This window comes from Scylla paramamosain, chromosome 28 (genome assembly GCF_035594125.1).
Source record: "Scylla paramamosain isolate STU-SP2022 chromosome 28, ASM3559412v1, whole genome shotgun sequence".
Taxonomy (NCBI): Eukaryota; Metazoa; Arthropoda; class Malacostraca; order Decapoda; family Portunidae; genus Scylla; species Scylla paramamosain.
In genome coordinates, this window is record NC_087178.1 from 14,761,323 (window position 1) to 14,785,425 (window position 24,103).

General features: G+C 41.6%; 1 protein-coding gene across 3 annotated transcripts in view; it reads left to right on the forward strand.

Moving 5' to 3' along the window:
• LOC135114983 (uncharacterized) overlaps positions 1-24,103 on the forward strand; it is a 26,458-nt gene continuing 2,355 nt past the window's right edge. Inside the window, exons 1-8 of one of the 3 annotated variants that reach the window (XM_064031336.1) lie at positions 1-64; positions 3,765-3,858; positions 4,283-4,443; positions 4,814-4,987; positions 6,022-6,484; positions 11,583-11,727; positions 14,780-14,929; positions 23,625-23,734. In XM_064031336.1, coding sequence (XP_063887406.1) covers positions 23-64; positions 3,765-3,858; positions 4,283-4,443; positions 4,814-4,987; positions 6,022-6,484; positions 11,583-11,727; positions 14,780-14,929; positions 23,625-23,734 — 1,339 coding nt within the window. In that variant the 5' untranslated portion in view covers positions 1-22. Of the gene's footprint in view, positions 65-3,256; positions 3,859-4,282; positions 4,444-4,813; positions 4,988-6,021; positions 6,485-11,582; positions 11,728-14,779; positions 14,930-23,624; positions 23,735-24,103 lie in introns of those variants that run through there. The other 2 variants (XM_064031335.1, XM_064031337.1) reach the window with 2 other exon arrangements.

The window sequence follows — 24,103 nt, forward strand, 5'->3', positions numbered from 1 at the left end:
TTTGCTCCATGAGCCTAGAAACATGTACACATCACAAGGGAGTCGTAATATTAATAAGGCCAAGGTAAGTACTCCTGTGTCGTGCAGGTCCGCTTTATTATCGAACGTTACAGTTTTGACTCTTGCTCGGGACTGTTAGTTTTGTCCACGTGTAGATTGGTCGCAAAATTTCGTAAGCCACTGTTTATCTTTACAAGACAATCAGTAGGGTTTTTCCATTTATATTGCTGGTGTCAACCTCTCAATACTTTTCTCTCACCGCTGTACAAGTGAACACAAATGAATTCTAAACAGCAACAGGCTGGGTAGGCTGTTTGCTTTAAGTAGACTACACTAGCTTCACTGTTAAAGATGTAACTACAGCATAAGGAGAGAAAGATCTAATCTACAGTTACTTTTGTTTGTAGTGAAGGGTATAAATGCTTGCTGGTGCGTCCTGTGTTGTGTTCAAGTATGTTTTATAGTGAAGGTGGACGTACTCGTAGGATACATCGTCGCGCGCACTTGAAGGTCGAGGGTTCTTCATCTGCACGGCCTCGAATCCTGGCCACGATCCGAAACTAAGAAGGGCATCCGCTCGAGGTAACGGATCCCAGATGCCGTAACAGAAATCAAAGTCTTTCGTTAGGAGGCGCCGTCCTAGCTATAACAGATTAGGGGAACCGTACGAATAAACCGAAAAAAAAAAATTGGAGGTAGGGTATGGTTCTTTGCTTAATTTTGCGCAAGAGTGTAACATGAGAACGAAATATGTATGCATGGACTTAATTAAAACAATAGAAAGTGAGAGGAGAGGTATAGTGGTGGTGGTGGTAGTAGTAGTAAAAATAGTGGTGGTGGTGGTGGTGGTGAAAGGTGGAAAAGATCGGGGCATGCGTGCCTTCCACTACCTCCGTTACCTGCCGTCCCATCAACACCCTACCCTCTGTCTTGTAAACTCTCTCTCTCTCTCTCTCTCTCTCTCTCTCTCTCTCTCTCTCTCTCTCTCTCTCTCTCTCTCTCTCTCTCTCTCTCTCCTACCTACCTGCCTTCTCCCTTCCTTCCCTCCATCCTCTAAACCGTTGCTCCACTTTCTCCTCCTTTTCTTTTCTACCTCACCACTCTCCTCTCTCCTCTTCTCCCTGCTTAGTAGACGCAACCCGAGAAGTGCAGCGAAACACGTGATGCTGAACTGATAAGGGAACTGAGTGTAAGTTCATGTATTCATTTAACTTTTTTCAGCATTCTCACTATTAGATGAGGTCCATTTACTAGCATAACTTTATTTTTTATTGTTTTCACTCTTAAATGAAGAGGACTGTCACGTTACATTGAGAGGTCATGTATTCATAGCTTTATCCTCCTTTCTTTCCTTCCTTTATTCCTTTTTTTCCCCTTTTCTTGATTTCATTGATGATTATTATTTTTTTACTGTCTCGTACGTCAATTTGATCATGTTATAATGTTAAATTTATTGATGTTTATTATTATTATTTATTTTATTTATTGATTTATTTTATCTTTTATGTCTCGTATGTCAAGTTGGTAATGTTATGCTCTCTCGTGGCTCGAGTTGCTCATGTTATACAGCAGTGGATCATTAGAAACTCGTAACGAATGCCAAGTCAGGTGAATGAATGTCCACTGACGGCAGTTCTAACATACCGGTCCTCGCAACCCTACAGACTCTCCAATGCCCCTCGCTGCTCTCCTTGGGGCGCCTCGAGGTGTTGGATTTAATTAAAAGTTTATTGACGTCAGTGTGAATGATATGCGCACAGGACAAGTTTAGGGATACTGTGGTTATAGGAAGTGTGTGAATGTGTGTGTGTGTGTGTGTGTTCATTACCCTGTTGTTTTTCTCGTGCTTCCGTTGTCGTCTCAGTCCTCTCTCCTTAGATTACCAGTACATGAACTTATAAATAGGGAGAAAAACAGACTTCTGTCCTGGGAAATTCGAACACCAGGTTCGAATGTCTCCCGCTTGCTCTCCAGTCCCCTTCCCAGCCTCTCCTTCCCCCTTTCCTGCCGCATCAATTTATGCCACATCTCACCTCCACACAGTGCGATACGTTATGATCCATCAGTTTCGTTCCGTTGGTGGCAATGACCTCTCGTTGGCAGCTTACACCCACCCGCCCACCCATATCCTCCGGCACGCTGTGGATTAAAAGAAGTGACAAAGGCAAATAGTAAATAAAATTGTGACTCAGATAGTAAGACACGGAACATTATGAGCTTGACTGAATTCTGTCAAAATACATCAAGGTAAACACACTATAGGCTTAATTAAAGAAGAGGTGCTGGAGACGAGAAGTATATCTCATCTGGAGTAAACAACTGGATATATATACATACAGGGACAGGACCACCTTCACCTCAGGACTTGAGTGCTCTAACTGAGCAATACCACATATGTACACATACTTACTATTTAGGTTCACATCTGCCTAATAGAAGTTAATTAATAAGGTTGCACGTACGCACGCATGCCTCTCCCTATCGCCCTCTTGCTTACACAACCGCTGCTCAGGTATTTTTGTGTGTTTTTTGAATATATGTATTATCAGAGCTCCTCACGGCGAGAGTAGAATGCGCTATAGTATCAGTTGTAGAAGTAGTAGTAGTAATAGCAGTGGTAGCAGGAGGAGGAGGAGGAGGAGCATCTACCGTACAGTGGTTGTGCGAAAATAACCACTCTAGAAAATATATCATTTTCACCACCGTTACTGAAGAGCAGTTTATGCAATATCGGTAGTAGCTTTCCAAAATGATAACGTAGACATGATAAACAGAGAAGTGGAGCAGCGATGGTGCCTCTGTCGAACTGTTTTCCCTCCGACAGGACAGATGCTGTGGCTTACCTCACGAAACAGTAATGGACTGTTAGGAGACACTGAGGAAGCTATATGCATGGTCATCAATTCGTCTCATCTTTTCCTTTACTGTGCGTGGCGATAGAGCAGTGCAGAGGGATTGATGTGTAGGAAAAAAGAAAAAAAAAAGAGATAGCAAAGTATACAGAGTTTCCTAAATTCGTCGTATTCAAAGTTGTTATCAGTTGCCTTTGGTTGTTATCATTTTTCTAGTTAATATCTTTCTTCTCCCTCTGGCGTTCTTGGAAATGAGGTGAAGGTTGCGTGATGGGGAAAAAAGTGTTGATAAAATCCTGATGGTTAAAATAAGGAACAATAGAACCTCATCAGTCTACTGCGAACAGTCTTTTTATTGACTGTGTTGCGATCTCATGTGTGTGTGTGTGTGTGTGTGTGTGTGTGTGTGTGTGTGTGTGTGTGTGTGTGTAACTTGAGTGATGGGATACAAGGATAGGATAATGAAAAGTGTGAAGGCAAGATTTACTTCACTTGGACTTTTCTTTATTTTTTTATACGTGTTTAAGAAATTCAATAACAACAGATGAAGAATAAGACTGAAAAATGCTGCTACTCCATCCACTTCCTTAAGACAACGTTCGTGTTATTTCCACTCGGTATGGTATTTTTAGCTCGTCTTTCCTCATTCGTCTGCAGTACAGCCAGCGAGCCAGCAAGTCTTTCAGTGATTAGGAACGTTACAGAGTTAGAGAGACAAACGTTTCTGTTCCCTCATTATATATACATATATAGCGGCGCCTTAAATCAGTGCACATGTTTGTCATGAAGCCACATTCCGCGGGGTTAGGGAAGGGGAGTATAGGAGTGGCAGTAGTGATGGTGGTGGGAGTGTTTCTTGTGATGAGGTCCCCGCACGCCGTCCTGCCTCACCCCATCCAATCTTTCACCCAGCCCCGCGCGCCGCCCCGCCACGATGAGTCCTCTCACTGCCGCGCTCTTTTCACCGTGCCCAAGGAAGGGAGCTCCAATCAACTGTTGGGGTCAGGTAATGGCACCGCACTTTTAATGGGGAGGAACATTAGCATTTTCATATGAAGTTGTTGTTGTCGTTGTTGTTGTTGTACTTGTTGTTGTTGTTGTTGTTGTGGTAGTGCACTATTGATAGCACCCTATTAATAACTCAGCACACACACACACACACACACACACACACACACACACAGTTTGTTAACTGCCTAAATAATAAACCGTTTATTATTATTATTATTATTATTATTATTATTATTATTATTATTATTATTATTATTATTATTATTATTACACACACACACACACACACACAGTCTGCTACATCATGATGTGACTACAGTGGCATGAGAGCAGTACAGCTGAAGGATAAGGAGGAGGAGGAGGAGGAGGAGAAGGAGGAGGAGGAGGAGGAAGCTACTATATAGTGACTATTGTTTCAGAGGAGTCGTACGCACACCTGAGTCATCAATTGCCGACACTCCTGCGGGAAGAAAAAGATGAGTCTGCCTCTTCCTTCTCCTCTCCCTCGTCCTCCTTCGTCGCCTACCCTGGGACGCGCCTCCATCTCATGCGTGGCTCCGTGCCCTATATTCCATGTCAGGTGAATCTCTCTCTCTCTCTCTCTCTCTCTCTCTCTCTCTCTCTCTCTCTCTCTCTCTCTCTCTCTCTCTCTCTCTCTCATTGTGTGTGTGTGTGTGTGTGTGTGTGTGTGTGTGTTTAACGTGTTCCTACGAGTACTACCTGTTAATCTACTTTATATATATATATATATATATATATATATATATATATATATATATATATATATATATATATATATATATATATATATATATATATATATATATATATATATATATATATATATATATATATATATATATATATTTACATTCTTTTCTGTCATCTTATTTAGATTTTTCCTTTTCCTTATCTCCACACATATTTGTCCCCTTATCTACCGTGGACAGGTGCAGGAGTACGGGGTGGAGGAGGTGGGTCGTTGCGTGGCGGTGCGGGCGGCTAAGGGCGCCTCCACATGGATCACCTTCGTCGGGGATTCGAATGGACGGCAGAAAGTTCACTCCTTTCTTGGCTTCCTTCCGGCGGACCTCACCTATTCCTACTACCTAGAGAATGAGCAGGTGAGGGGGAAGGATGTGGAAAGGGGAGAAAAGGGAGCGCAGTTCTTTCCTGCTGCGTGTCTTCCTTGTCAGCTTTTTTTTCCCACTTTCATGTTGGCCCGGAAAATTCTACTTTTCCCTTTTACTAATTTCTATTAAAATCATTATCATCTGAAGTTTTCCCTTTTACATCTTGATCAATCTTCCGACTCTTAATGACATTGTGACACTTGTTATTCAATTAAAGTAATCCTATTGATATAGTTAAGCTGAATTAAAACAACAGACATGAAAACCGATTTTGCTGTAAATCGTGCGTTGAAATTGTCCTGTAATTAAACCTGCAACAGTCAAAGGATTATATAACCGATCCATATAATTATATATACTCGTATATATATATATATATATATATATATATATATATATATATATATATATATATATATATATATATATATATATATATATATATATATATATATATATATATATATATATATATATGTTTTTTTTTTTTTTCTGGTATTCCTCTTTTTCTTGCACCATTCTACCACCATATTCCTACCTGAATCGCTCCTCATACACTGCAATGGTTCCTGGCCTGTCCTGCAGTTACGGTGTATACAGTTGGTGGGTTCCTTTGTTACCTGCTTTTGTTAAATGGCGATAGGAAAATGAGAAGAATGGGATAGGATGGAACGGTATGGCAGTTCGAGTATCAAGTTTTGTCACTCATTTTTCCTTAATTTTGTGTTACGTGCTGTCTCTGTCCCTCCTTCCGCCCTCGCCCTCCACCGCCTCCCCTATTTTTTTTTTTCTTTTTTTAATTAGACGGGGTTCTGGCCCAGGGTAACAAAAAAGAATTTCAAAGAAAGTGGCCCAATAAAGTGCTGGTCTCTAAAGAGTACAGCCAAATAGATTATCCAAATTGGAGGATAATGTTCTCTCTCTCTCTCTCTCTCTCTCTCTCTCTCTCTCTCTCTCTCTCTCTCTCTCTCTCTCTCTCTCTCTCTCTCTCTCTCTCTCTCTCTCTCTCTCTCTCTCTCCTGCAGGTGAATCTGTACGAGTTCATCCAGGCCGTGACGTACCACAAGAAAAGACCACAGACTTTCGACATTATCGGCCGCCGCCACGACCTCCACCGCAACCACCATCAGTCCCCTGCCACATTTACCACCGCCACCACCACTACCACCATCACGCACGACGACTTGTTTTCCGTCATGATCAATAGTAACACGAACAGCAATACGAGTCACATCCTCAGCAGCGTCTTCTTCAGCAACACCTTCCATCAGCATCCTAAGAAGAACTCAGCAGATGAAAACTTTAACAAGGCCTCTAAACCTTTGCTGGAGAGTGATCTTGCTGGCGTGACCTATGACCTCCGGGTGACCTTGGTATGGGCGCCGTGTGGGACCACCATGGGTCACCCCACCGTCAGGGCTGGGAGGAAGGTCACTAAATTGCACGACCTGGTGCTAGCAAAGGTTGTACCGGACGTAGTGATTATGGGTGAGTTTTCTTTTTATTTATTTTTTCTTTTCTTTTCTTTTTTTTTCTTTTCTTTCCTTCCTTTCTTTGTTTTATTTTCTATTTTTATTTTTATATTCTAATTTTTAATCAATTAATTAATTAATTAATTTATTTATTTAGTTGTGTGTGTGTGTGTGTGTGTGTGTGTGTGTGTGTGTGTGTGTGTGTGTGTGTGTGTGTGTGTGTGTGTGTGTGTGTGTTTCAATATAATCAATGCATTAAGTTTGTATCTTTTATCTGAACTCAATAGATGTTTCCTTTCTGTTTACTGGGATTGTTTTGTCAGTAAGTTTTGATCATGGCAGTGAAAACAACTGTCATAAAAATCCTCCTCTGCTCATAGTTTTCCTCTAAAGCAACATAAAATAGCTACGGTTCAAGTATGGTTCAGTATAATTGGGCAGTTAATGTAGCGTGAGTGGGTATTTTTTTGGTTTGCGCAGTTGGACGGAACCATAACATAACAATATCCAACGTGCTTGATATTTTCGCGGCTTGTGGCTGTACCATAACGCAGACCATAACCGTGAGTGGGTGTTTTCATTACCTTTGCTCAGTTTTGCAACGAGTAACCGACGTTCAGCAAATTGTAGAGTGCTCTGCAGGCAACCAACAAGAGGACCTAGCAACTTATTTTTCTAACTTTCAAGGTTCACAATTTCATAATTAATGCATTAATTGTAAACACATAAACATATTGATTAAATTTCAAGTAATTGAAGCAGTATTTCACTTACCTTCATATAATCCTTAGCAAGCACTCTATAGATAGCGACACAGGTCTCGGGTATGATGACTCCTAAAGCTTGGGGAGAGATCGAAGTGGAAAACTTTGTCTTCATATGATCTCCCAGTTGCTAAAAAGCGAAGGGTCGCTGTAAGTCTCTCATGGGGTGAAATTGCTTTTCGCATGACGGTATCTTGTCTTTTAATTAATGGAGTCAATAGTAATAACAATTCTGAGTATGTTTGCTCATCCATTCGCAAGTAATTGAAATAATCGACAGGTTCCAAACGAAGTTCATTTAACAATCCTTCATGCGATAAGCTATCCCTCTTCAAAAGCCATGGCTTGCACCATCTTGATTTTTTTGTCCTTTTCTTTGTAATGCAAGTGCCAGCGCTACATTTACTAAATCGTCAGATGAAAAACAATCAGAGAGAGACATCTTTCCAATTCAAAATGATGAGAAAAACTGAGCCAAAGAATGTAACGTGAGTGGCCTATCCACTCGCGTATAGGTTTGCGCAGTGGACCATACCATAACCCTACCATTGCTAAAGACTGTTGCGTGAATGGGGGGCTTAAGAGAGAGAGGAAGCTCGTGACCATCATCCTCATGAATAAATAAAGACCTTATTTTTTTTTCAGATACTCAAAATAACTTACTTGCACATTGTACTCCGACCCTTCCTCACGTTATAACGTAATATTTTTACAGGCATCAAGTCTTTTTCAAAGGCAGCGTGCTGAAGGTGCACATATCGCGTTTGTACCTACTTTGTAGCGTCAGAGCATAGAGAACGGAGATGTACATCTCAATTATTAAGCCTAAATTTCATGAAAAACAATGTCATCCAAATGGAATAGAACAGCTCCAGTGTGGACGTACACGGAACAGACGTCGTCTGACGTCGTTGTATGCTTGGTGTGTAAAGATAAGCTGAAGTACAGTGGAAGTACATCGAACATGAACCACCTGCGCACCGCATTGAATATGCGGAGTTCAAGGAGGATGCAGATATTGAAATTGCTGACAAACACCCCAGACCATCCACCTCTGATCAACTAACACTGATCGAGGCCATCACTAGGATCAAGCTCTATATGAATGACTCGAATAAAAAGAAAGAACTTGACGCTCTGGTTGTCAGGATGATAGCGGAAGACTTACAACCACTATCTGTTGTTGAAAACAAGGGGTTCAAGAGATTAGTAAATGGCCTCAACCCCAGATACAATCTACTATTAAATCGAGAAAAACTCTTTTACTCGCACATATCAACTATACCAACCAACCATCGACGACCTCCACACTACCAACACATCAAGCATCATTATCAACTGGGCAAGTAACATCATCAATATCAGAGCGGCAGTGGCAATCAAATCAACCCAATACAGTGGTGGATCATTTTTTTCCTTTCATTCGCAACAAAGACAAGTTTTCATGGTACACGTGGGATGAATATATGAAATAGTGAATATACATATTTATAATAATAGTAATAGCTGAGACACACACAAGAGCAGCACAAGCAGCCTTGAAAAAAAAATAATAATTATTCAGGATGTAGAAACTAGATGAAATTCTACAAACTACATGATGGAACGATATTTAGAGCAACATGACCACCTGACAAACACTCTCTGCTATCTGGAGAAAACTAATGTGTGTCTGTCTTACGAGGAGTTTGTAATAATCTCTGCCAGTATTCTAGATGAGTCCTGGAACCGCTACACACCAGTGGTAACCATCTGAGCAGCGCGCTGGCGGCTCCAAGAAGTTGGTACTCATCCCGCGCGCTGTTGGCTCCAAGACTGGTATCACTATCGCCGTACCGGCCCCGCGCGCTCTACACTATTCTCCGTGGAACCGATTCCGGACCCGGTTCCGACGGATCCGCCAGCCCAATGAATCGATTCCGGGAATACCTAATAGGCAGTTTTAGCTCTTGTGAGCAAGTCGGCGAATGTTGTTATTTGAGATTGTCACCATGTAAAACAAGTTGACGCGGATCATTTACATGGAGATGGCCCACAGAGCAAGTCGCCGGCTGCGCACTACTATTTATACCCTGTCATGACGTCATAGGACATCTAGCAATCAGTGTTAAGAAGCTATTACTTATACGGCAACACAAAATCGGTGCATACTATTGGCCATCCTGAACGAAATACTTTCATATCATTCATGCGATTTTTTTAAATACTGGATGAAGGGATGCTATTCATGTATCATTCCTTCACACTCAATTTCGTTCATTTGTAGATATCATTTGCAAAACTTCCTGAATAATATTCATGATTACATAATTATTTTAAACACTACATAACTGTTTGTGACTTGTAACTCACGAGCATCAGCTATCGGTACTCGCGAGGAACCGTTAAGGCGGAACCGGCTCCAAGACTGGGAACCGATTCCAAGCAAGGCCTAGCGGAACCATCGGAACCGTTTCCGGAACCGGTTCCCGCCCAACCCTACTTGAAACTAGCTAGTCACTTGAACCTATTACAGCGGCAGCATGTACTCGTTTTTAGAGTTCGCATGTGTAAGTTCTTAGCCAACTATAATTTTCTCCCTGTTTTAGCTTCATGTCAACCATAATATTGCAAAAAATATATACGTTTCCTCGCCCGCACATGATTACGTTAAGATTTGATGCAAGAAATGCACAAAAAAAAAAAAAAAAAATAGCACTGCTCTGGGATTAAAGTCACATCCACGAAATGGAGTCGGACAAAACGCTTATCGATCAAAAAGATGCGAAATATCACCAGAAAACGCAACATCTTCCCTTCTTTCCCTTGCCTTATGTCACTTTCAGGTTCCTTTTAGTGTGAAATGACAAGAAAAGAAATATCTCTTTATGCAACACCAACTTCCTCGAAAAGCATTATATTCTATATTTCATTCTTTAAAATACATTCCTACGGGAACTTAAATGATGATCTGATGTTTTACTACTCGCTCATTGGTTGTTTGCCATTTGGGCCTGGAAAGAGAAACACTCTGCTGGCACGTATGCTTCCGTTTGCCTTGCGAGCAAAGCGTCTGACTTGTCGGCGACACGCAAAACAACTTAACCCTTTGTACTCAGCTATTAAAAAAAAAAAAAAAAAAAAAATGTGTACACGCATAGAAAAGAGAACATGAGGTTAATTTCGTCTTTTCTAGGCTACATAACTTCTTAAGAGACTATAAATCTTAAATATATATCTAAAAGTCTTAACCGATTATGGAGGAAAAAAAATGTCTCGTAGTGGAAGGATCAGGTAACAATGGGGAATTTTCAGAACTAATGGTTGTCACCAGGTGGCAGCACAGACACACTTCTCTCACATGCAAGCAATATCAGATATACCTACAGTGTTATTCTATTTACATGAAGATGATATGGGCTTATATAATATATTTTTCTACGTAATTCCTTTTAAGTAGTAACACAAGTAAAATCAAACTCTTTTCATGAACAAATGTATATAAGTTGATTTTCTAATGAATCGGCATTTAGATTTATTTGGTCATCTTAAGATTTCCAAATGAATACACTCTTGATTGGAAACGTCTTAATCTAGACAACAGTAAACATAAAGGCAACATGTCTGTGACAGTAAAAAGTCCAAATTACATAGATCTCCTTCCTAGTTTATGGAAACAGCAATTTTAATAAAAAAGATTGGCAACTCCAGTGCCCTGGCGATAGTAATGCTGTATCTCTAACCAAAACAAACACCTGACTAGGCCGCGCTGGTTGAACTTAAGAAACACGTTGTTGGGCAAGAAGTTGAATGTTGCTGCGGTGCCCATCTCCACTACGCCCTAAGCAATGGATTACGGTAGCTGGACACTACAGCACCAGCAGGATTGCCTGAGAGGTGTTTCTTTTGGTTCTCCATTACTTTGCCTTGTCGCTCGCTTCGTGAGGGATGCTAAAATCCCCACAAAAAAAAAAAAAAAAAACGAGCCATATATCACGATGTTACTGAGTAGGTTGTGTCATACTATATAGTACAGTGTGATTTTTTTTTTCATTGTCCAAATCAATAGTTTTTATACTTGTAATATGCTTTATTTAAGATAATGCTAGCAGTTTACTCGATAATCACAAAAAAAAAAAAAATTAATTTGACCACATTCTCTCAATATTATCCATACCGGATATTGAAAAGTCGATACATCATTTCAATAGTATCATGATGATCAATGTTCTATGCATCTTTACGCACCTGGATTTACTACAACAATACTTTAGCTCTCTTTCCTACAGTTAGATGAGCAGCAGCGACATCTAGCGGTTTAGTTCCGAAAACTCCCCATTATGCTGTTTCCGTGTGTCTTGTCGCCGCCAGGGTTCGGAACGTGGCCGCTGCTGATGCGGGAATACGATGACGAGATTGTACCTTTCTCCGAAATGGACGTGCTGTTTCGACCCTTGATTCAGACTGTCACGGCCCTCGCCGCACGCACCCGCGTCATATTCTGGAGGCAGAGCAGGTGAGCTGATGTGACTGTGTTGGTGTAGCAGCGTTTTCTATTATAATAAATCTACACTCGTCTCACCCTCACACATCAGGAGGTATTGTCTGGTAGAAGTATATTCTTCATTATTAGGTACAACCTTACTGTCACTATTATTATTATTATTTTATTTATTTATTTATTATTTATTTTAGAGAATGTGTTAGGAGGTTATGTGGTAGTTATCTCAAGTGAGTGTACATATAAAAGAAATATCAATTGCAATAGTAATAACGTACGTATAGATGAAGTACATGGTATTTCGAGCTATTTACAATAAAGAAAATGGCGCTAAGTACGAGACATGCTAGCATTAATTTGACAGATGAGGGATATAATGTTAAAATATCCCATCTTACGGGATAGGATAGGACGGGTTCAGACGGCCAGAGACTCAGTCACTCAGACACTTACCAGCCCTGGTGTAAGAAAGGGTTGTTGCGCTGTTAGGGTTAGGAGAATTTAAGTAAAGACTACACTGCCGGTGAGAATATGCAGCACTGACACCCTGCGTCTCTCAGGTGAGTTTTGGTGTCGCTACGACGCATAACGACCACCAACCAGAGGTAAATTTTATTTATTTGACCGGTTGGTAAAACTTAGCAACAGTTCAGTACTATTCAAGCAAGAGGTAATCATTCATTGTGGTGCCATTTTAAGGAGTGAAGACAAAGCGAGTGTTGCAGCGTGTTAACAAGATAACATTAATGTAGTCAGACTTGCTGAACAAGTTTCCTTTATGTGAATTTATAGACCGATTTTCCTGAGAATTGCAATAATTAACGGGAAGTAACTTAGAGGCTTATCCCCTAATTAGCGATTTTTTTTTACAGGAAAAAATATAATGGTCATTCGAACTAGGTCCCACTTAACGTGACAGTAGCATGAGTTTTAGTCGTTATAAAAGAAATTCGCAAGTGTCCAGCATTATTCATGCTCTGAGAATGCTACATTCGTACCAGTAAGGTGAATGATGGTTTTAGGAACAAAGTTTCGGTATAATTGCAGTTTCCCCCAAATAAACCGCACGTAAGTATGAAGTGTCTCACGGTCTAGATCACACTGCTAGGAGCATTTCTAACCATATTACCTTGTCACAAACGAATAATAAGGTCGGGACGGAATTTCAAAGATTTACCTCAATTTTTAGCTGGGATCCTGTTTGCAGTCATTGAAAGGATAGTGAGTGTTCGTTTTTTTTTTTTTATATTTGTTGTTATTTGTTATGTAATACGTGAGGCACGTATTACATAACTATGGCAACTGTCAATTTCTTTGTTTACTTAGGGAATTTCTTTCGCTTGTAGGGAAATATCCCTAGATTTTTAATACTTTTTTGGGGAGTTACGTTACGTTTGAATAGGTTGGATTAGGTTAGGTTAAGTTAGGTTAGGTTAGGTTAAGTTAGGATAGGTTAGGTTAGGATAGGTTAGGTAAGGTTAGGTTAGGTAAGGTTAGGTTAGGTTACCTTATCTTTCTGATTGCGTTCGAATATACTAATGGTGGGTGTTCAAGGGGGGCACAGCCCCTGGTTATAATAGATTTTTGGTTTGCCACATTTAGGAAATTTCCTTGACTTCTAGGGAAATTTCCCTACATTTTCAAAGTCTATATATCACTCGTATGTGCCCCTCCCTCCCCAAAAATAAACCCGGTTTCCCACAGGCCCCCAAGCTCGCTGGAGGGTTAGGGGGTGTGGTTAGAGATTGGGGATATTGGGGGAAACTGCAAATTTACCAAAGTTTCCGTTTTTTTTTCTGTTTTTAGTAGGTAACAATGTTGATGGCTGTGATCCTAATGTGGTAGTTCGCGTTGTTCTAATTACTGAACTTATAGTTAAGTAAGAATAGTTAAGTAAGAGGTAACTGTCGGAAACGAGTGATTACTCTGATGATGGTAGATTTGGAGTGGGTCTTTAAAACGTGCACTGTGTCCACAGTAATAAACACAAGCTTTGTATTTGTAAACTTAGGAGAAAGAGAATTGCTCAACTATCAGTTTGCACATTCAACCCATTCTTAGAGGACATGCAAAAGGCGGCGTACATTTCGAAGCTGTGACTCAAACACATTATTTCGAGTGTATCGAACATTATTGAAATTAGGTAAGTTTATTTCCGATAATCATTTTCACAGCTGATCAGTGTTAATTTTCCTTATTCGCAAGCTTAAAGGTAGTATAACAAGAACAGTATTCTTTAGTTATTTCTAGTAAATATGCGGATGTTAAAAGGTTGGAAAACTCCATTTTGTTCACCGTAATCAACTTTCCAATGAACCTCCCAGCGTTATTTTGTTCAAAGAACAATGGTGGACAGTCCCTGGAGATTGGAAGGGCAGGATATGTGGGAGTTGGCAGTTTATAGTATCAACCAGCTCCTCACTAGTTGATCCAAATTTACATATATACTAATCGATACTTTTATACAGAATCATACATAAAAGCTAAGTCTTAACTCAGCCTAAGTATTTTTCTTTTTCTTTTGCACTAAATGCATGGCCCTCAGAGTGTACAGCCATCCATGGAGTGACTCGCCTGTGCCCACCTCGGATCTAGAGAAACACGCCCGCCCATGTGTTTCCAAGCTTGTTTGTCGTGACGTCATCAAGCGAGGACTGGTGTCCACAGAGCTTGCCTTAACAGAGTAAATTTTACTTAATTTAATGGGCTTGGCAAGACCTGTTTCCATTTGTGCGTGAAAATCGTAAAATAAAATAAAATAACTTTCCATATAGTTCGCTGAAAATGTGGTGAACATAATTATGAGTAATGTATACCTGTCAGAGCGGGCTTTGTGCGGAATAGTGAGTTTCACTTAGTCATAAATCGTTTTAATTATCATTCAAATTTCACCAGTTTACCTTGGTAACTATCGCACACTCAAAGTATTTTTGCTGTATAAAACTACTCGATACCAAAGCGACTTCCTAGTTCATTATAGGCATGTTCACATCAGAGTTTTCGAAGGCTAATGTTGCATACTGACTGTTCTAATAAACACTAATAATGCCCTCGGTAATCCATGCAGGTATCGCGGGTTTAACTACGACAGGGACGCTCAACCCTCCGCCCTGCCGTGGGATGAAGACCCTCAGGGGTGCTGGGCAAATTTCCTTTACTACAATCAGTTTGAGGACGCGATTCCCCTCGTGGATGGGTGGCTCTGGGAGATATTACGGTGAGTACGAACATAAATGGTCTGTTCCCTCTCACCCCCACTGAATTCTTCCCTCATCCTCTGTGTGTGTGTGTGTGTGTGTGTGTGTGTGTGTGTGTGTGTGTGTGTGTGTATATCTGCCTGTCTGTCTCTTTCTCTGACTGTCTGTCTCTTTCTCTGTCTGTCTTTCTCTGCCTGTCTGTTTCTTTCTCTGTCTGTCTTTCTCTGCCTGTCTGTCTCTTTCTCTGTCTGTCTTTCTCTGCCTGTCTGTCTCTTTCTCTGTCTGTCTTTCTCTATCTGTCTGTCTCTGTCTGTCTGTCTTTGTCTTTTTCTATTTGTGTCTGTCTGTCTGTCTGTCTCTGTGTCTGTCTGTCCGTCTCTGTCTGTGTCCGTATCTCTCTCTCTCTCTCTCTCTCTCTCTCTCTCTCTCTCTCTCTCTCTCTCTCTCTCTCTCTCTCTCTCTCTCTCTCTCTCTGCCTGTTTGTCTTTGTCTGTCTGTCTGTCTGTGGCTGTCTGCCTGTTTGTCTCTGTTTGTCTGTCTGTCTGTCTGTCTGCCTGTTTGTCTGTTTCTGTCTGTCTGTCTGTCAGTCTTTCTGTCTTTCTCTGTCTGTCTTTGTCTGTCTCTGTCATTGTCTCTTGTCACGATCCCGGTTATCTTTCCAAGAAAGTGGACGGTACACTGATCCCAGAAAGTTATTAAGGTCTGGATTTTTAAATGGCCTCGAATATCTACCCGACCTATCCGAAATCGTCAGCTATTAAGCCCTCTCTTAAAACCCTTACCTTGGCACAGCACGCCAGGAATCGCCTCAATACCAGAGCAATGTCAGGGTAGAAAACACAATTATTCTATATAATAATCTATATAATATATTGATGATAATGTTAACTTAAAAATAAACTGAGGTAATACACATTAAAGGAAATTAGGGAACAAATTTCTACCCTAGACCAACACTGGATAATTCCCATTCTCAATCACAATAGATTTCCCCCTTTTATTCAGGCTATTATATCGCCTCCCTTGTTGCTTAAATGTTATACACATCAATATATGACATTCCCGTCACTTCACAAAGCACTAAAACTCCTTCACAGGGTGCTGGAATATTTTCCCCAGCTGTCATCACCGCGTCCCCAAACAACTATTCCTATATTTCACCTCAAACCTCACAACACCAACATAGTTCACCAATAACACCATAACACCACCCCAAAGCCACTGACAACGCTACAACACCACTATAATCCCTATCATGAAATGGCTGCCTCTCAGCCCCAACGCTACCCCTCAACATTACGCCACTGACACAACTTGCCAACCAAATTTCAGCGAACAAGAGCTCTTGGTATCACAAAAGACTCACCAACCTTATCCTGGATATCAGGGTTACGCCACCACATTGCCAATACCTCCACACATCTACTCAATCACCACAACACCACCCAAATTTATCCCGTGAAAACGCCTCCCCTCTTTTCCCCTCTGGGCCTCCTTGCGTCCTGAAAATTCTGCTGACTCGGATACGAGAGGCAGACACATAATGCCCCTCGCCTCAACACATTCCACCTTCATATACACCAATTCCTTTATATATATATATATATATATATATATATATATATATATATATATATATATATATATATATATATATATATATATATATATATATATATATATATATATATATATATATATATATATATATATATATATATATATATATATATATATATATATATATATATATATATATATATATATATATATATATATATGTTGGACTCTGTTTTGGACCTCGTCAAGAAAGCTCAAGTATGAAGGCGGGCAGCACAACCAGGTGAGAGTAGGGACTTGAACTGCATATAAAGTGATGATTCCCTGAGAGTCTAGGAGATGAGAGACATGCCTGCTAAGTTTCCTAGCAGCTCTCCTGGTGATGGCCCTGACGTGGCCAGTAAAGCTCAAAGTGCTGTTCACCTCCACACCCAGTATTGAGATGGACATCAGCAAGGGCAGCGGCTGCCCATTAAGTAGGATGGTAGGGATGGGAGTACGATGTCTCCGAGAAACCAGAAACACCAGTGTCTTCTCAGGAGCGAGGTCCACTTGCCATCGCCGACCCCATGAGACAATGATCAGGAGAACCTGGTTGGTGTGTGGAATGGTCTTGTGGGTCATCGCTGTCATAGGGAAATGTCAAAGTGCAGTCGTCGGCAAATGCATGAGCCTCAGGATGGAGCAAATCATTAAAGAATGCATTCCAGAGGAGAGGCCCAAGAACACATCCTTGTGGGACACTGGCAAAACCACTCTGTGGTATCTGCCTCGCAGGTAGTCTTGCAGTAATAGAAGCAGATGACCATGGACACGCAAGCTGTTCAGCATAGCGATGAGGCCATGATGCCACACCCTGTCAAATGCTCCTGCTATGTCAAGAGCAAAAACGCAAGTGTCCTTTCCCTGATTGAGGGATTTATGCCAGGTGATGGAGAGCTGAAGTAACATGTCTGCCGCTGATCTGTTTGTTCGGAAGCCAAATTGTTTGTTGCTGAACAGATGGTGTAAGGCGAAAAAGATGTTATTTTTTTTGCTATTATTGCTTCCAGAATTTTTCCAGGAATAGGTCTATAGTTTTTAGTTTCAGTCCTCTTGTCTTTTTTTGTGAATTGCCTCCACTCTGGTGCCCTTCCAGAGGCTGGGCCACTCTCCTGTAGTGAGGCATTGCTGGAAGATGGTGGTTAGGGGGGGGCTGCCAGCTGAGAGGCACAATGCTTTAGGATGTGGGGACTGATGTTGTCAGGACCCAAGGCCTTGTTATTGTCGATTTGCGACAAGTGTTGACAAACCACCTCAGTAGTGATGGTGAAGGAGGATAGGTTCGCATTTGTAAGGTCTGGTACAGCTGGAACAGGGCGCTCATGGTGAGTTACTGTCATCTTTTTGGAGAAATAAGATGTGAGTGCCTCAGCCTTGTCCTTATTTTTTATAACTGTACCATATGGCTTGTGTAGTGGTGTATGTCGTCATCTGTTGTGAGGCCCTGGTGCTGCTTGAGTGTGGTCCACCAGGTCTTGCTGCCCACTGAACGTCTGCTGAGCTTGGTTTTAAGGTCTTCTAGCCAGCGGCGTTGAGCCCATTGTTGCACCTGTCGCATAGATACATAAGTTTGCCTGTAGCATTCCTTATTAGCGTGCTTAGGATGACGTGAGTAAAGTCGCCAAGCACGACTCTTATCATCAGCCGCCACTCTACGCTGGTAACTGAACCAGGGCTGATCAAGAGGCTTAACAGTGTAAGAATGACAGGGGACGTACTTCTCTTGATGTCTTATCAGTATGTGTGTAAAGTTGTTGACCTGATTATTTACGTCACCAACAAGGATGCTGCTCCAGGGCGTTTCATGCAGTGCACCGCAGAGACCCTGCTTGTCTGCTTTGCTCCACAGCCAATTCGTGCGTGTCACCGGACTATCCCTCTGAGGTGTGACTTTAATCGCGCTGAGGACAGCCATGTGGTCTGACGATCCCACAGCGCCGAGTGAGGTACAAGTGACAACACTTTCCTGTAGATCACTGATGACAGGATCGAAAGATAAACTGGAAATGTGCATTTTTTTTTTTTTTTTTATGCAGGAAGGATACTGGCCAAGGACAACAAAAATCTAATAAAAAAAATGCCCACTGAAATGACAGTCCCATAAAAGGGTCAAAGCAGTGGTCAAAAATTGGTGGATAAGTGTCTTGAAACCTCCCTCTTGAAGGAATTCAAGTCATAGGAAGGTGGATATACAGAAGAAGGCAGGGAGTTCCAGAGTTTACCAGAGAAAGGGATGAATGATTGAGAATACTGGTTAACTCTTGCGTTAGAGAGGTGGACAGAATAGGGGTGAGAGAAAGAAGAAAGTCTTGTGCAGGGAGGCCGCGGAAGGAGGGGAGGCATGCAGTTAGCAAGATCAGAAGAGCAGTTGGCATGAAAATAGCGGTAGAAGACAGCTTGATATGCAACATTGCGGCGGTGAGAGAGGGGCTGAAGACAGTCAGTTAGAGGAGAGGAGTTGATGAGACGAAAAGCTTTTCATTCCACCCTGTCTAGAAGAGCAGTATGAATGGAACCCCCCCAGACATGTGAAGCATACTCCATACATGGACGGATAAGGCCCTTGTACAGAGTTAGCAGCTGGGGGGGTGAGAAAAACTGGCGGAGACGTCTCAGAACACCTAACTTCATAGAAACTGTTTTAGCTAGAGATGAGATGTGAAGTTTCCAGTTCAGATTATAAGTAAAGGACAGACCGAGGATGTTCAGTGTAGAAGAGGGGGACAGTTGAGCGTCATTGAAGAAGAGGGGATAGTTGTCTGGAAGGTTGTGTCGAGTTGATAGATGGAGGAATTGAGTTTTTGAGGCATTGAACAATACCAAGTTTGCTCTACCCCAATCAGAAATTTTAGAAAGATCAGAAGTCAGGCGTTCTGTGGCTTCCCTGCGTGATATGTTTACCTCCTGAAGGGTTGGACGTCTATGAAAAGACGTGGAAAAGTGCAGGGTGGTATCATCAGCGTAGGAGTGGATAGGACAAGAAGTTTGGTTTAGAAGATCATTAATGAATAATAAGAGAGTGGGTGACAGGACAGAACCCTGAGGAACACCACTGTTAATAGATTTAGGAGAAGAACAGTGACCGTCTACCACAGCAGCAATAGAACGGTCAGAAAGGAAACTTGAGATGAAGTTACAGAGAGAAGGATAGAAACCGTAGGAGGGTAGTTTGGAAATCAAAGCTTTGTGCCAGACTCTATCAAAGGCTTTTGATATGTCCAAGGCAACAGCAAAAGTTTCACCAAAGTCTCTAAAAGAGGATGACCAAGACTCAGTAAGGAAAGCCAGAAGATCACCAGTAGAGCGGCCTTGACGGAACCCATACTGGCGATCAGATAGAAGGTTATGAAGTGATAGATGTTTAAGAATATTCCTGTTGAGGATAGATTCAAAAACTTTAGATAAGCAGGAAATTAAAGTAATAGGACGGTAGTTTGAGGGATTAGAACGGTCACCCTTTTTAGGAACAGGTTGAATGTAGGCAAACTTCCAGCAAGAAGGAAAGGTAGATGTTGACAGACAGAGCTGAAAGAGTTTGACTAGGCAAGGTGCAAGCACGGAGGCACAGTTTCGGAGAACAATAGGAGGGACCCCATCAGGACCATAAGCCTTCTGAGAGTTTAGGCCAGCGAGGGCATGGAAAACATCATTGTGAAGAATTTTGATACGTGGCATGAAGTAGTCAGAGGGTGGAGGAGAGGGAGAAACAAGCCCAGAATCGTACAAGGTAGAGTTTTTAGCAAAGGTTTGAGCGAAGAGTTTAGCTTTAGAAATAGATGTGGCTAGATGCCAGAAATCACGAGGGGAGTTAGATCTTGAAAGGTTTTGACATTTTCTGTTAATGAAAGAGTTTTTGGCTAGTTGGAGAACAGACTTGGCATGGTTCCGGGCAGAAATATAAAGTGCATGAGATTCTGGTGATGGAAGGCTTAAGTACCTTTTGTGGGCCACCTCTCTATCATGTATAGCACGAGAACAAGCTGTGTTAAACCAAGGCTTAGAAGGTTTAAGACGAGAAAAAGAGTGAGGAATGTACGCCTCCATGCCAGACACTATCACCTCTGTTATGCGCTCAGCACACAAAGACGGGTCTCTGACATGGAAGCAGTAGTCATTCCAAGGAAAATCAGCAAAATACCTCCTCAGGTCCCCCCAACTAGCAGAGGCAAAACGCCAGAGGCACCTTCGCTTAGGGGGATCCTGAGGAGGGATTGGAGTGATAGGACAAGATAAAGATATGAGATTGTGATCGGAGGAGCCCAATGGAGAAGAAAGGGTGACAGCATAAGCAGAAGGATTAGAGGTCAGGAAAAGGTCAAGAATGTTGGGCGTATCTCCAAGACGGTCAGGAATACGAGTAGGGTGTTGCACCAATTGTTCTAGGTCATGGAGGATAGCAAAGTTGTAGGCTAGTTCACCAGGATGGTCAGGGAAGGGAGAGGAATGTCAAAGCTGGTGGTGAACATAGAAGTCTCCAAGAATGGAGATCTCTGCAAAAGGGAAGAGGGTCAGAATGTGCTCCACTTTGGAAGTTAAGTAGTCAAAGAATTTCTTATAGTCAGAGGAGTTAGGAGAGAGGTATACGGCACAGATAAATTTAGTATGAGAATGACTCTGTAGTCGTAGCCAGATGGTGGAAAACTCGGAAGATTCAAGAGCGTGGGCACGAGAGCAGGTTAAGTCATTGCGCACATAAACGCAGCATCCAGCTTTGGATCGAAAATGAGGATAGAGAAAGTAGGAGGGAACAGAAAAGAGGCTACTGTCAGTTGCCTCAGACACCTGAGTTTCAGTGAGGAAAAGAAGACGAGGTTTAGAAGAGGAGAGGTGGTGTTCTACAGATTGAAAATTAGATCTTAGACCGCGAATGTTGCAGAAGTTAATGAAGAAAAAGTTGAGGGGGGTGTCAAGACACTTATGATCGTCGACGGAAAGGCAGTCCGACCTGGAGACATTTATGGTCCCCTCCCCAGATGGGGACTCCGAGGCTGGTGTAGGAGTCGCCATGATTTTAAAATTTTTGAGTGAAGAGTGTGTGTGTTATTAGGTGCTTGTAGTTTTGTGTGGAGGAAGAGAGTTGTCTTTAGAGGGCAGGCTGTGACTGCCCCCTTGTGTTGTGAGACACAAAGGGAAACGTTCAGTGAGGTCACAGCTGGGTTTAACGATAAGTTCACAGCACCCCCTGAACAGTGCTTTAGACCTCACTGAGAGTAATTAACGTTTCGGCAGGTGTCTACTGCCTCCTCCTGTGAAAGTCAACGTGATTAGAGGCCATATACTGTTAGCAGTTCTTTGAAGGACCTTGCAACTAGATGTTGGTTCATGTCTCCAACGATGATGACATGGTTGCAAGAGTGTTGCTGCAGCAGTTCATCGAGGTGAGTTTGTAGGAATACTATGGACTCAATACCTTGCCACTGTGGGCGGTAGCACACACAGAACAGGATAGCAGTGTGATGCTCGGCCCATAACTTGAAGAACGACATCTCTAGATGACATTGGAGAGGGACATAGAGTGGTTGGACTGACAGGCTTTTGTGAAAAGAAACCGCAACACCACCAAATATTCCGCTGGTCTTGTCATGTCGGTGCCACCTCGTGTAACCTTTCATGTGTTCCAAAGTTTTCCGGAATTGACTCATTTTGGAAGGTTACCACAGTTGAAACTATGTCTGGGTTGTGGGGAATCACGTGGCTGTTGACAAGGTCCCTGATGTTAGATTGTAGACCTCTGACATTGGCGGAGATGATGGTGAGTTTGTCTCGGGACTTAAGAGCAGGCATGATTCTACGCTGTATGGGTGAGGTTTGGTGGGTGAGTGGATAATCTTTCAGCGTTGAATGGCTGTAGCTGTGGTGTATATTCTCATTGTCCTGGTGCTGGGACCCAGTTACTGGTGAAAGGCTGGACTATTACAGGGCCAGGGGCAGGAAAAGCTGGAGGAAGGATGCGATATAAAGTCTGAACAAGTAAGGCGTTATTTTGTGCCTGTTCAGATGATATTCTCTGGAAGAAGTTTTCCTGTCTCTCCTGTGGCAAGCAAGTGCGACACTTTTGAACAGTGTGCCCTGCTCTTAGACAATAAGTGCAGGTGTTCCTCCTCAGGCAGTTATATTCTCTGTGACCCTTATGCCTACAGTGTTTGCAGTAACCGCTGTCCGTCTCTCTCTCTCTTTCTCTCTCTCTGTATATATATATATATATATATATATATATATATATATATATATATATATATATATATATATATATATATATATATATATATATATATATATATATATATATATATTACACACACACACACACACACACACATACACAGATGTGTATGCATATATGTACGTATATTCCGCCTTTGTTGACAAAGCAAACCACTCCTGACTCTAAAATTCCCTCCAAAATACCCTCCGAGGTACTTTTATCTTTCACTCACAAGTATGAGAGATTTCACTCACAAGTTTCACTCGCAAGTTTGAGAGATGTTTTAGGAGTTAGGAGTAAGTATGAAAGTAATATTTACTTAGAGTAACTTTTATCTTTCAAAGTGTCCATTAATACGGGCCCTTTATCGGCCAGTATTGACTTTATTTTAGTCTGGCTTCAGGTATGATTAATTATTGTAGACCCAATGTTGTTCAGTTGATGGTCACAAAGTCTGACTTAGACATCGTTAAGACTATTTTTATTTATTTATTTTTTTTAAGATGAACTGTTTTCAATTTGTACCGGTAAATCCAACCCCTGCCAGGTTCTCAAATGATAATGTTATTTCACCATTGCGCTTTGTTAGTGACGAACGCATCCGAAAGCGCCGCCGATTCCGTCTTGTGTTCCTGCTGTTCACACATCAGTTGCTACAGTGGCAAGTATCGCATCCTCCCTCGTCGACATGGTGCAGGGTCTGACTAGTGAGTGTGGACCACCTCACCGTAACGTACATGTCCGTGACTTTACTTATAGCTGCGCTCCAAACACTGGCCCAATGTTGTCTCCGACCTGTTGACATGCATGTGGCCATGTTCCTAGCAGTGTTTTGGACAGTGTTTCGAGCAAGTCTGGTCGCACCTTACCAGTGACAGACGATACATGTCCCAACATTTCATCTGCAGGAGGACGGGTGCGTGGCTCTGGGACTCTGCCGTGCCCTTCAACCTGGCAAACTTGAGGGAGTGTCAGACGCTAAGGGGGGCCGGCTATTTTAATCACACAGTCTACCAAAGTAAGATATTATAGCAAAACATCACGGTAATTTATATGCTTAAGTTTGCTCCTTTTATAATGTATTAAATAAATGTAATGGTTTTCGATTACCATAAGAATAGGGAATGAAAATCTACTACATAAATTATACTTTTCAGATAGTTAAGGTTAGGTTGGATTGGATTAAATAACCTGTGCTAGAGGACATTTTAGGTCAAGTTTCCTGCCGTCTTAATTTAGCTGTGTGAAATAATATAATCTTTAGTTTATTTTCACAGCTTCCTAATTAATTGCAATAAAAAGGGATAGAATTAAAACTGTGTCAATTTTCTTTATTTATTTAGTCTTTATTTATTTATTTATTTATTAATGTATTACTAATTTATTT